The sequence below is a fragment of the Chiloscyllium plagiosum genome, chromosome 20 (assembly GCF_004010195.1).
Source record: "Chiloscyllium plagiosum isolate BGI_BamShark_2017 chromosome 20, ASM401019v2, whole genome shotgun sequence".
Classification (NCBI taxonomy): Eukaryota; Metazoa; Chordata; class Chondrichthyes; order Orectolobiformes; family Hemiscylliidae; genus Chiloscyllium; species Chiloscyllium plagiosum.
Window position 1 is genome coordinate 48,108,429 of NC_057729.1, and position 14,095 is coordinate 48,122,523.

Consider the following 14,095-nt stretch of genomic DNA (forward strand, 5'->3'; position numbering starts at 1 on the left):
TGCTAATCAGTCTTTCATGGGGAACCTTGTTGAACACCTTACTAAAGTCCATATAGATCACATCTACTGCTCTGCCCTCATCAATCCTCTTTGTTACTTCTTCAAAAAACTCAATCAAGTTTGTGAGACATGATTTCCCACGCACAAAGCCAGTTGACTATCCATAATCAGCTAGATAGACCTATGAAGGGAAACAAGGTTAGGACATTACTGAACCTGCTGTTTTTTAAAATAACAATTGGCAATGTGGTCATGGTATCATTTGATTGTTAATTCTAGATTTCATTGCAAGATTCAAACCTGGGTCTCTGAGTTAAAAGTCTACTGATAGCACCACTAGGTGATCACCCCTCCAAATTGTTTGTCGTTCAATAATAGTTTGACATTCCTTCAGTTCTGAATCCGTACATCTCTCGCCTGTTATTTATAGCTGTACTTTTAATTTTACCTTCTGGATTCAAAACTTTGGAGTGTCCTCCCTAAAGACCCCTCTCAGTATGATTGGCTCTTCTCTCCCTTCTGAGTAGCTGAAGAAGTCACTCAGTGGAAATCTATAAAGTGACTCAATACCATAGTTTTTGGGGAAATTGGGAACGGGCAAATCAATGCTGTTCACATCCAGAAAATAACTAGAAGAAACTGTTCCCTTTTTAAGATACTCCTTGAAAACAAATGAGCTCTGAATCACCTGCCCTTGTGCCTCCTCCTTTGGCTCTGCTGTTGTTATTGTTTAAGTTCCTGTGAAAGGCCTTGGGACACTTTGCCTCTACTGAAGGCTCCCATTTATAATCACACCTCTTGTTTTGTTTTCGTTTACTGAACCATTTGTGGTGTGATTATCCCATGAACAGGAGGAAGTAGCTTGGCTTTAGTATTTAAAAAGACACAACTAGACTTCAGTTTGCTTTTGGAGCTGAGGGGATGGGGTGGGAGGGGGGCGGTGGCATTAAAATGTTTGAGTGCTCGCTCTTTAGAACTGAGGTCACTGTTCTGTTTAGCTATGTTGGTGACCTCTTTCTGTGTTGATGCACTAGGCATTGCTGATGTGATGTGATGCCATAATCTTGCTGCTTTAATCACGGGAGGCATCTGCATGGGGGAAGCTTTTGCCACATTTCTTTCCTGGATAAAATGGTCTATTTTATCAGTTTTAACTTCCCCAGCTTATTTTTGGTGACCAACGTGAGGGAAATGAATGTTGAGAAATATTTAGGCTTTCCACACTTTGTGAATAGAATTGCATTAAGCTGATTTATTCAGTGTGCCAATTGTGTGGCCACTTGCCAATTTTCAAGGGAAATATTTCTAAAAGGTTTATTAAAGCTTTACCTTACCTTACTTGCAGTTTAGGTCCCCTTATTTAAAGAAAAATATTATTTTGTTGGATGTAGTTCAAAGAAGGCTTATTGGATGATTCCCGAAATGGAGGGATTTGTGTTGTGAACGAAGGTTAAATAGGTTGTGACTCTACTCCCTGGAGTTTAGAAGAGTGAATGGCCTCATTGAAACATAAAGGCTTCTTGAGTGACTTGGCCACGTAAGTGCTAAGGATGTTTCCCTTCGTGAAAGTGTCAAACCACCGGACATAGTCTCAGAATAAAGGGATGCCAAGTTAAAACTGAGATGGAGGAATTTTCTTTTGAGCGTTGAGTCTCTTTGGGATCCTTGCCACAGAGCTATAAGAACAGAATCCTTTTTTGTATAATTAAAGCTGAGAGATTATGGGGAATTGAGGGTTATGAGGAAAGGGCTAGAAAGTGGATGAGAGGAGTGTCAGATCAGTTATGATCTTATTGAATAGCAGAGCAGGCTCATGGCGTTGAGTGGCCTGCTCCTATTTATTTTATAGTCTGTATTAATCTAATGCCACTTCAGTTGGAATTAAGGCTGGTCTTATGAATCTACTGATGTTACATTGGTGTTACATTGATATTTTGCAAACTTCACTCTGATGTCAAATGGATAAAAGGGCATGCTTTTGAAATTTTTAAAATCCCTGTACAATGGTTTGAGTTGGCTTTCTGCCAGTACCTCTAATGCATCTGTTGAGCATATCTCTGCTTGTGCTTGATGTAGGTCTGTCAAGAGTTCTTCTACTCCAAGCTGCAGTTGAGATCTTGAAAGTTCTTCCAATTTGTTTTTTGGAGAATGCAAATACAACATCTTGACAGTACAACAAGCTGTCACTGTATTAGAATCACAAAATTATGCAGCCCAGAAGGCGACCGTTCTGACTTCTGGCTGTACTGGCTTTTTAAGCTTTCCAATTGGCCTGTAGTCCTGCTTTTCTCAGTAGCCTTGTCGTCACCTTATTGATATAATTGCACAAAATTTTTTATTTTGTCATCTGTGTGGCTGCTTTCCAATTTTTATGGAAAGCCAACTAAACCATTAATCTAATGTCTCCTCCATCAGAATTATGGTAGCTTTTTGCCTTTCCCATGAAAGTTATTAAAACTCACCACTTTGTCAGTCAGTGCATTCTGGGTCACATTTTATCTTTTAAATTGTCACCCTGTCGAGATCTTCTATTCCACCTTTTTAAATCTAAAATCTTAATAAATTAAGAAAAATTCACCCGAGTTAAGTTGGTAAGGGGGAGAATGATGTGTATTTTGTTTCTGACCACATTTAAGTTTAAAGTGTTTTATCACACAGCTGGAGAACATTGCAAGGAGTGAGCGTAGGACTGTGAAAGGAGGTTAACTAACTATAATTTCTTTACCAACCGCAATTTTGTACTGGTCCTTTTCAGTGAATGAAATAGAATTAGATTGCGAGTTAACTGTTGCTTCATGTAGGGCTGCTAGATGGGGTCTGCATTGCTGGATAGATCACGTGCTTGATTCTGATTTTTCTCTCCCTAATGCAGGTGGGAGGAAGAACGTTATACCGATGGTGTGAAATGGAAATTCCTGGAACATAAAGGACCTGTATTTGCTCCACCCTATGAGCCACTCCCAGATAAAGTTCATTTCTATTATGATGGTAAGCTTGCAGTTTTGTACATACTGGCACCTCTCTAAACGAGGATGAAGGAGTGGCTAAGAAGCAACAAAATGAGTTTAAGCAAAAGTGTCACTAATTCAGTTGGTGATAACGTTACAACCATGCTTGATTATCAACTTATAAAACTTCAATTCACAGTATATTTGGTTGTAACCGCCCCTGTGTTTTAGTTCTAAATAATGCCCATACCCTTTCTTTCTAGAATAATGACTGGATAGTAATTGAAGCTTCAAAGAGCATTGTTTCGTTACAGGTAATGGTTGATTTTTGCCTCCTCTCGTGACTTAGTCTGTTGATTATCTCTCCTATCCCATGGATAGTGTTGGCCACTATCTTTGTTCATCAAGAACACCACCTTTTTTTTTAATTGCTTATGTCTGTTTTAAATGATGGTGCTTTTGTTTTCTTCAAGCATCATCCCCTCTCCTGGCCTTTAATTCTGATGCAGCTTCCAAATGAGGATGTCAAGGTAGTGCCAAAACCTAGTTGAAGGAATAATCCGGCTTCATTTTTGCATAGCTGAGCAATCGCTTTTGTTCATTCCATTACTGTCATCTGTGAACTTATTCACTAGACGTACGGAGTCTTGAAACACACCTGAAGCATTCCTAACGTTGACAGTAGGATATGTATTGAGGCCCCATGTTGTATTTAATGCCAAACAGTATGGATGTCTCTCATTGTGTACTTACTGTTCGGAGTCCATGATCAGCACGTGTGACTTGTCTGAGCTTTTCAGAAAATAGATCCTAATTGAGAAATCTTTTACAGTTGAATTAATAAACATTTATGAGCAGTTTTGGCTCGTGGAACTAAATGAAAATGCAGTGGTTGCGCTTGAAGGGAATTGAGAAACTTGTTGGTTTTGAAAGTCTCTACCTTTGGATAGACAGCAGTGTTGCATTCCTGTTGGTAGCTAGTTTAATACCTCGCTCAGTATATGGTCTGGTTCTAACAGCATCGCACTCATTCTTTTTAAAGGTAAGAGACATTCAGATGGATACATGAATAGGAAAGGTTTGGAGGGATATGGGCCAGGGGCAAGCAGGTGGGGCTAGTTTAGTGTGGGATGACTGGTTGGACTGAAGGGTCTGTTTCTGTTTCCGTGCTGTATGGCTCTTGTTTTTGTTGTGAAGGCAGTTGTACTTGCAGCAGCCATAGGTGATTCCTCAGTGTTACTTGGTTCCCAGCTTCTTCTTTATGTTGCTATCCCTGTGAAGTTATAAACCACAAAGTAGGAGGGGCACACTGGGACCTTCCAGGCATGTTATTGTCACATTACATGCAGTTGCAGCCCTGTAGTCACTGTACAGCTGCAATAAGCTTGACTATCTGACTCATGGAACCCTATTGTTGGGCTGAAATCTTCATTTTTGCTTGGCTGGTACATTGAGGTTTGTTGCACGTTCCCACCTAATTCCCATGGAGGTTTAAAGAGACATTAAAAGTTATAGCCTTTCAGGAAGGAGCCACATCTGCATTTTAAAGAGAAATCCACAGTCTTGAGTAGGGGAGAACTTCATGTTCACTTTTTCAAAGTTGAGTATTTTTAAAAAAAAATGGTAATTTCATGAGCAGATAATGATCTTGGTAATGGGAAACAATTAACCCAAGATAGTTGCTTGATTTTAAATTGAAACCTCAATTTGTGTTAAACTAATCATGGTCCAAAAGGCAAGATGCTAAGTAGCAGCTGAACACTTCGAAATGATTTTGCCTGAAGTTTCCTAAATTACTACAGGTGGTTCTCCTATAATGTGGTAGTTGCTTTCCCATGCAACACTGTGTTACAGAAAATTGTGCAATATAAATAATAGGACCTGTGGGAATAACAGGGTTGGGGTGAATCACCAAGAATATCAGTAAAAATTGAAACAAAAACTCACCAGAACGAAGGACCCGATACCCAACATGAGCAAGACGAATGTAGTGTACAAAATACCATGCAAGGACTGCACTAAACACTATATAGGACAAACAGGAAGACAGCTAACTATCCGCATACATGAACATCAACTAGCCACGAAACGACACGACCAGCTATCCTTAGTAGCCACACAAGGAGACAACAAGCAACATGAATTCGACTGGGACAACACTACTATCATAGGGCAAGCCAGACAGAGAACAGCCAGGGAATTCCTAGAGGCATGGCATTCATCCACAAACTCCATCAACAAACACATCGACCTGGACCCAATATACCAACCACTACAGCGGACAGCTGAAACTGACAACCGGAAGCGGCAGGGACAGACCACTATAAACACCGGAGGAAACATCAAAGAAGCGCTTCGCAGGAGGCTCCCAAGCACTGATGATGTCGCCTAGCCAGGGGACGAAACGTTTGCAACAAAAACTTCCAGCTCGGCGAACAGAACCACAACAACGAGCACCCGAGCTACAAATCTTCACACAAACTTTGAACAAAAATAGTAGTTAGCCTAACACAAAGGATAGCACAATCCAAGTAAATCTTTCAATCACGTTTTAATGAAATAATGCAGTAAATTTAACACTTCAACACTTCACTGACTACAGCACTATACCTTTCACAAAGCTCTTCAGAAATGCTGCTCACGTGAAGTCGATATGGAAGTCCAGTCCTCTTCGAGATTCTCTCCCCGGTTTGGGAAACAAAGTTCCTTCTAAATGGTAGACTACCGTTCCCAGTTTCAAGGCTTGCAGAACTGATTGCATTTCTGATTTAGCTGCACACACTGAATTTGCATTTTGCCAACACAAGATCATGAGACTGAGTTTTGCTATTCAGCTAGTGCAGGATGAAATTGCATAATAGCAAACAGTTGGGAGGTCATGTTGCAGCTGTACAGGACATTGGTTAGGCCACTTTTGGCATTTTCCATGCAATTCTGGTCTCCTTCCTTGAAAGGGTTCAGAAAAGATTTACAAGGATGTTGCAGGGCTGGAGGATTTGAGTTATAAGGAGAAGTTAAATAGGCTGGGACTGTTTTCCCTGGAGTGTCGGAGGCTGAGGAGTGACCTTACAGGTTTATAAAATCATGAGGGGCATGGATAGGATATATGTATGGAATGAGCTTCCAGAGGAAGTGGTGGAAGCTAGTACAATAGCAACATTGAAAAGGCATTTGGATGGGTTATGAATAGGAAGGGTTTTGAGAGATATGGGCCGGGTGCTGGCAGATGGGACTAGATTGGGTTGGGATATCAGGTCGGCATGGACAGGTTGGACCAAAGGGTCTGTTTCCGTGCTATACATCTGACTCTTATGAGGAGTTCACTTTATATTTTAAAAAGTCTGTAATCCACAAATCATGTTACAACCAAATCGTGTTTAATAAACATGTGTAATGGGAGAATAACCTGTAGTTAGACAAATGACTGCTGGGATTTAATATTGAGGTCACAGGTTGTACCAGCATCTACTCTCATTCAGTACTCACCTATGTCAGACTCTGCTTTGTTCCCAACACACTAATTTATCTGAATTGTTTCATGTCATGTTCATGGAAAGGCCTGATTTGGTGAGTCACTCTATCAATGAGCAAGAAGTATCGCAGTTGCTGTAGGGTGTATGAATCGACCTTTATCTGTTGAAAGGTGTGTCACTTTCATGTGGTAAGCTAATATTCAACTCTGTTTCCTCCACTTTGCAATATTTTTAAACCATTTCACGACCATTCATCAAGAAGCATTCTTCCATTTCTCTTATCCCTTTTCTCCTCTCTTCCAGTGCCCACCCTGCACAACTCTCAAGCATCTTTAAAACATGGTGAATGCACAGCGGTTTGTGCTGTTCTGCTGAAATTGGGAAATGAGGGGTGGTGGGAGGTGGATCATGCATAGTTTTGACATTGCTTGTGGGAAAGTTTATCACTCAGTCACCATATGTTGCTCCTGTGCATTCCTGCTTCTTGGCATGAGCTGGCTGACATGTAACTCGGACTTGCTGAATGCCATTGGTTTGTTTTTATCATAATGCGACAAATTTCACTTACATAGCTGCCCTTCATACAGAACAAAATGCCTCAGTGATTTTAAGATGGTCAAAGGCAGAGGGGTTGTGATAGTAGTGAAACTATTCAATTTGGAATGTGGAATTATTTTCCCCAGAAGGTTAAATCTATTGGAATTTTCAACATTACTCCATCTTAACTTATTGTTGGGCAAGAATATCCAGGAATTTGGAGCTAAGGTGGATAAATGCTGTTAAGGTTCAGATCAGCTATAATCGAATTGAATGGTGCGTTCAATAAATGGCCTGTTTCTGTCCCTATAGCACAAGAAGGGAGCTGCAATGGATATAGTGAATACCTGAAATTCTTCCAGCAGTAGGAGAAGTTAGTGAACAGTGGGAGAAATTGAGAGTGCATACATAATACAGTTTGAGGTAGCCTGCTGATTGACATGTTTGAAGTTGACTCAATTCATTGGGGTGCGTGAGGCCAGTGGAGATGGAGACATAGCAAGCTGATGAAAGCATTAGAAATTTGTCAGTGATAGAAACCTGTATTCTAGCAGTAGAGAAAGATCCATGGCACAAGTACAAAACACATAAGGATTTGTTCTGTGAGTGAGCAGAGAAGGGTGTGAGGTAAGGGGCGGGTGGCCACTTTGGAATAAAGACTGAAAAAGGTATTGTCGTCTTGGAGTGGAATAAAATTAATGTTTGTTACTTTGTTTGAATTGGCAGGTTAGCAGGTTCCTTTTGAATTCCTTGGACTTCTAAAACAATTCTGAATCTTTTGTGCTCATTATTTTATCTCATCATGCACAATTTGCCATACTGATTTTTGAATCCATGACCTTGCTGATTTGGTGATGCAGTGCCATAAACCAGAACCTTTTTTTTTGGTTGCCTGTCAGATATATCTTCATTCCAAATGTTAAATCTACACCATGGAACTTGGCAAAGTAATACCTATAGGATTGGACATAAACTATACTGTAAAGAAAAGATTATCATTACTACCTTCTTAGCTTTGCCCACTCGTACAAACCCAGTTCATTGAGTGGCCATGACTGAGGGATGGAAAATTCTTCTTTCAAACCCAGGGTAGCAGCTCTTCCTGTGTTTTGGATCCTGTCCCCAGGGCCAAGAGGTACTGATGGCATGTGTTAGTATATCCATTTGACGCTGAGAGGTGACCTTCTAGAAGTTTATAAGATCGTGAGGGGCTGGACAGGATGAATAGCAGAGGTCTTTTTATCAGGAGAGGCGAGCCCAGAAGCATAGGGCATAGGTTTATGGTGACAGGGGAAACATATTTGTAAAAGGTACCTGAGGGGCAACGTTTTCATGCAGCGGATGGTGTGTGTATGGAATGAGTTGCCAGAGGAAGTGGAAGAGGCTGGTATACTTACAAAATTTAAAAGGCATCTTGTGTTTTATAAGCAGGAAGGGTTTAGAGGGATATAGGCCAAATGCTGGCAAACGGGACTAGATTAATTTAGAATATCTGGACAAGTTGGAGCAAAAGGTCTATTTATGTGCTGTACATCTGAGTTTCTGCTAAGCAGTATAGTTCTGCTTTTGGGAAAGTTTCTTTTAACATGTTAACTTTGGGACCATTAACTAAAAATGCTGTAATACATTGTAATAAATATTCTCTTGGTGAATTTAAAGCAGTGATCCCGCACATGAATATTGTAGAAGGTTATAGCATCTGTAGTCAACTAGATATAAAGGTTTTTACAGCTTGTAAGACGAGATTTACATCCGCCAATGTTTTTCTGTTACTGTAAATTGATAGCCCATCATTTGAGCGCAAACTTGATTCCACGATACAGTAAACTTATTACCTCAACGCTTTTGAACAGAAGGTAAGGTTCCCTCGACACCATCCCTATTCACACACTCCTGCCACGGGAGCAGTACAGGGTGAATACAGAGGAAAGGCGACACCTTTTTTAAAACGCCAAAATTGCTTTTGACACCGATCCTTATTGCCTCATTGCTGCTCTGTGCTCTACAATGTGAACCACATTAAAGCAAATTTAAGGCAGCTAGACTTTTTTTCTTCTTTTGTATTTTTTTCTTCTCCCATCTGCCAATGGACATGTTATTGTACTTCCTGAACTCCCCTTTTCACATCTGGTGTGCACATGTATGTGCTCTGACAGGAAGAATAAGAAGGTGAGTGCTGTGTAGAAGCTGTACTGATGTTGGAATACTTTTTTACAAAGATTCAAGTTGAAATTGTGCACTGATTTGTGTAAAGGCTTATAGAGTATTAATTGTGTAGGGAATTCTTAATTGTAATGGGGTCGTCACCTCTAGACCTTCCAACCAAAGCAGCTGGGATGCAAGTCTTTTTCCTTATTACTGAATATATGGTTCTATAGCAAACAAACTTTGGGCATAAGCAATCCTGTTCATACCAGGCAGGAGTCTATATAAGAAAGCTTCCTCCAATTTCTTGCCTCTATCTGTGCGGCAACCAAAAGTATTAGAGTGGTTGTGAACCACTTTTTTTGTTACCTTCAGAGCACGATATTGACAAAACTTGCATTAAATAGATGCATTACATGAATGTGATCAAAGCAAAATATTTGCACCATATGGCACGAGATGAGATGAGGATGACAAAAAGCTTAGTTAAAGTGGTGAGCTTGAAGGACCATCTTAAAGATGAAAACAGATGTAGAAGTTTAAGCATGTAGTTCCAAAATTGGTCTTAAGCAATTGAAAGTTGTGGGCAGTTGCTAATGGTGGAGTATCTAAAATTAGAGTTGTTTAAGGGGCCATTACTGGGAGAGAACTGAACCAACCTTTGGGGCTGTAGATTGGAAGAGATTTAAAATCTTGGAGGTGAATGGACAGGGCGATGAGTGTTGAGATCAGGGGATGTGAAAGATAGTTGTAATTTTTTTTAAAACCATAATTGGAAGTATTGCTTACACAGATCCCTATGGTTTTGAAAGTGAAATGCTGGTCTGGTAACCACTGCTGTCTTTTTCTGCAGATGAGACGGGCATGTTGGAACAACATTGCCCATCTTTTTAATCTGCATCGAGTTGTTCTAAATGTAACCTAAAAGTGTACATGGTACTGATTCAGGCACCTCAGCAACGCTCTCCTTTGTTTCAGTGCAGATCGAATGTCCTTTTTTTTTATGTAATGAAGTTTCAATTTTTGTGGTTAAAACCCCACATTTCAAGATACTAAGCTTGAGAACGATTGGAGCAGTGTTTAAAATATATTATCAGTTGGATACATCCTCCCAGTCTTTTGGTGTATAATTTCAACATTTCTTCTTAGGGAAACCTATGAAGCTGAGCCCTCAGTCTGAAGAGGTTGCGACATTCTTTGGTAAAATGCTTGATCATGAGTATACTACGAAAGACATCTTTAGGAAGAATTTCTTCAAAGACTGGCGGAAGGTATGTTCAAAAGGGCTAGCTTTGGATTTTGGGAGATATTTATTCAAAGCAGTCTTGGAGTATTGAAATCCTAGACTTTAGCGTCTGGCTGTGCTTACATCTAAGCTGTAGATGTGGCTTTAGGTTAAAATGCAATCTGAAAAATGCCAGTGCAACAGTCCCAAAGTGCTGCACTGGCGTATCAGTCTGTGTTTGTGTTTTTTTTTTTGTGATTTTTTTTTTGTGTGTGCTCACGTTCCTGATTTGACACTTAAATAGACAACTTCTGATTCAGTTGACTGCTACCTGCAGCCGCAGCTGACACCCAGTTTGGTTAGAGTTTCAACAGAGGAGGTTTGAATTATTTTTCTACTTATAGAGATTATACTTTATAAGCAGAACTCTTTTTCTGACATGGTTGTACACCAAATGACTACTGTACTCTCCAATATTTTGGTCAAGATCAGAGGATTCAATAAAGTACGAGAAATGACCTAAGGTGTACCAGTTGACATCCTGTTTGGGATGGGTTTGGCGCGCCGTGGTGGTCGATGCTTAGACTGGAGCCTAGTTAGTAACGCTGCTTGAAGTTTGTGCTGCTTATTAGATTGGTGTATATCACCTTGGCACACTTCAAATCTGCCAAGATGAATCAGGCATCTATGATTAGTTTATTTTTTCATGGATTTTGATATTTGAAAACTCTTTTTATTTCGCTTGTACCACAAATTTGTTTCTCATTTAAGGTTTCTGCTTTGATCTAGGAAATGAAACCTGAAGAAAAGGCAATCATAACGGATCTCAACAAGTGCAACTTTGAAGAAATAAACCAATATTTCAAGGCCCAGTCTGAGGCTCGAAAGCAGATGTCCAAAGAAGAGAAACAGGTTTGTTAGAGGAGATGAGTTGAGTTCTGGTGTGTGGCATGCTACCATGTTTAATTCCTCTTGTGTTAGACAATTTCATGGAGTGCTAGTAGGACAGCTGTAATTAATTTCAGCTCTACTTTAAGGAAGAGAGACGTACACCTTGGATTTGCCTTCCTGCTTAAAGAGGAATGCTGGAAAGTATACAGTTTTTTGTGTCGATGATTTTGGACTTCACCATGGTACCTTCAAATGGTCTATCTTGACAATTGTTCTTGATCTTCAGATATAAAGAATTGCCTAGTTCAGGAAAAAGACCAGTAAAGAAATGTAGCATTAGTATTAATCTCCCAATTGTTTTCTAGAAATTAAAAGAAGAAAATGAAAAGCTTCTACAAGAGTACGGGTTTTGTATAATGGACAACCACAAAGAGCGGATTGCGAACTTCAGGATTGAGCCACCAGGACTCTTCCGTGGCCGTGGTAACCACCCAAAGATGGGCATGCTGAAAAGAAGGATAAGGCCACAGGACATAATCATCAACTGTAGTAAGTGAGTATCTGAGTGGAAGCCTGAGCATGTACCGTTGTGACAGGACTTCACTGCTCATCCAAAAGTTATGGTTCGAGCCCAATTGAGGCTAAACCATACAGATCAACAGAGTATATGAATCAATCCTGTTCTGTGCTGAGTTAACTACCCTTGACTGAAGCATCATTACCTGCACTAGGGGGCAGATTGAATCTGGCAGTGTTTTCTTTCATAAATTCAATTCACTTCCTGCAGCTGTGAAACTTGGATTCTGGTTGAGAACACAAAGATCTGTTGTGTCACCAACAATTGCTTTCTAGCCTTGTACATGTCAGATGACCACAGGGGCGATTCAAAGTCTTATATTTGTGTTTTCAAAATCTCAAAATTGTCCCACAGTGCTTTACAATTGATTTTTTTTTTTCCCCCCCTGACATTTAGTCATTCTTTTAGAGTAAGTCTAAACAGCTGGTTTCTCCAAACAAGTCAAAGTTACGTTGTCATTTGTTCACTGTAACGAGATCAAAAACCTGGAACTCCCCTCTGAACAGGAAGTACTTGGGATTATTTGCATTAGGTGGACTTTAAGAACACAATTCAGTGTCTTGAGGGCACTTAGGAATGGACAACAAATGCTGGCCACGCCAGAGAGACTCAAACTGTGAAAGAATTTTAAAATGTACAAGATGGAACTGTGAGGGGATATTTCTGAGTTTTGGTCAGAATATAACTAAATTCACTTCTGTTAGACAGTGATCTCATTTATTTAACAGCAACATTTATGTAACTTTATGGAAAATATCAGACCAAGAATTTGTTGTACAAACCCAAGGCTGAGTCATTTTTAAGGCATAGTTGGTTGTTTAATGGGCAGAAATACAACATTTCTCACTTGGACTAAGAGGTAAACACCCCCTTTTATAGAGTAGGGCAAAGAGGGCTACATTAATAAAATGGACTATTCATTTCTGAATATTGCATATTATGTAATTTTCCAAGACTGGTCTTAGCATTTCAGATCAGCTTTGGTGCTAACTGTTGAGCTGATTCTCCTGAGAGAGCGGTCATTGAAAAGCTCGGTGGGTATTCCTGGCTAGTTCTGGTTGCCAATCATAATTCTCCCAGATAGGAAGACACTGGCTAGCTTCTTGCTGCTTGCAGTGAAAAGACCCTCCACAGTCTTTACTTTTTGTATAAATGTTGATGCTTCCCTCCAGTGGTGAAGAACACATAATACAGCAGAAAACAACATCCAGTTTGAATCCTTGACCAAATTTGAGATTTTCACCATTTTTTAATATATTGTTTTGGAAATACTGCTCTGGATAGCAGAGAACAGGAATTTAAATCAATAAAAGTATGCAGGAGTCTTTGAGGAGCTGAGCTGCCCTGCTGCAGAATAAGATTGGGGAAGTTTATGGCTGAATTTAGAAGAAACAACTATAGTTGTCAGCCTAAAAGCATCATTTTTTTGCTTATGTTATTATTAACAGCATTTTTACTAACACCCCAATACATGAATTAATAGAGATAATGGTAATTTTTAACATGCAGTAAGAGGAGAAAGTGAGGTCTGCAGATGCTGGAGATCAAAGTTGAAACTTTATTGCTGGAACAGCACAGCAGGTCAGGCAGCATCCAGGGAACAGGAGATTCGACGTTTCGGGCACAGGCCCTTCTTCAGGAATGAGCAGAGAGTGTTCAGCAGGAGAAGATAAAAGGTAGGGAGGAGGGACTTGGAGGAGGGGCGTTGGAAATGTGATAGGTGGAAAGAGGTCAAGGTGAGGGTGATAGGTCGGAGTAGGATGGAGGCGGAGAGGTCAAGAAGAAGACTGCAGGCCAGGAAGGCGGTGCCGGGCTGGAAGGATCCCTTTTATCTTCTCCTGCTGAACACTCTCTGCTCATTCCTGAAGAAGGGCCTGTGCCCGAAACGTCGAATCTCCTGTTCCCTGGATGCTGCCTGACCTGCTGTGCTGTTCCAGCAATAAAGTTTCAACTTTGATAGGACCCACCCTCTCCTTTTTCAACATGATGTAGAGGTGCTAGTATTGATGTTACCTGACGAAAGAACAGTGCTCCAAAAGCTTGTGATTTGAAATGTACCTGTTGGACTAAAACCTGATGTCATGTGACTTCTGACCTTTTTCTGGATATTGCGCTAATGCTAATGATGCTTAGTAGACCTGCGGTGAAAAGCGGTTTCCACACAGGTTTCTCTACAAGGGACAGCTGGTATGGCACAGTCTAACTATATGGAGTGACGTTGTGACCAGACCCATTCTTAGGATCACAAGGGACACCAGAATGTCAGGCAGCATCTAGGGAACAGGAGAATCGACGTTTC

The 14,095-nt window shown here is 40.4% G+C and overlaps 1 protein-coding gene across 2 annotated transcripts in view; it reads left to right on the forward strand.

The window, feature by feature from the left end:
- LOC122560239 (DNA topoisomerase 1) overlaps nucleotides 1-14,095 on the forward strand; it is a 76,595-nt gene that overhangs the window by 38,803 nt on the left and 23,697 nt on the right. The window contains exons 1-5 of one of the 2 annotated variants that reach the window (XM_043710715.1): nucleotides 2,962-2,988; nucleotides 3,212-3,262; nucleotides 10,253-10,374; nucleotides 11,118-11,240; nucleotides 11,585-11,772. In XM_043710715.1, the coding sequence (XP_043566650.1) occupies nucleotides 10,261-10,374; nucleotides 11,118-11,240; nucleotides 11,585-11,772 (425 nt within the window). In that variant the 5' untranslated portion in view covers nucleotides 2,962-2,988; nucleotides 3,212-3,262; nucleotides 10,253-10,260. Of the gene's footprint in view, nucleotides 1-2,872; nucleotides 2,989-3,211; nucleotides 3,263-10,252; nucleotides 10,375-11,117; nucleotides 11,241-11,584; nucleotides 11,773-14,095 lie in introns of those variants that run through there. The other variant, XM_043710714.1, reaches the window with a different exon arrangement.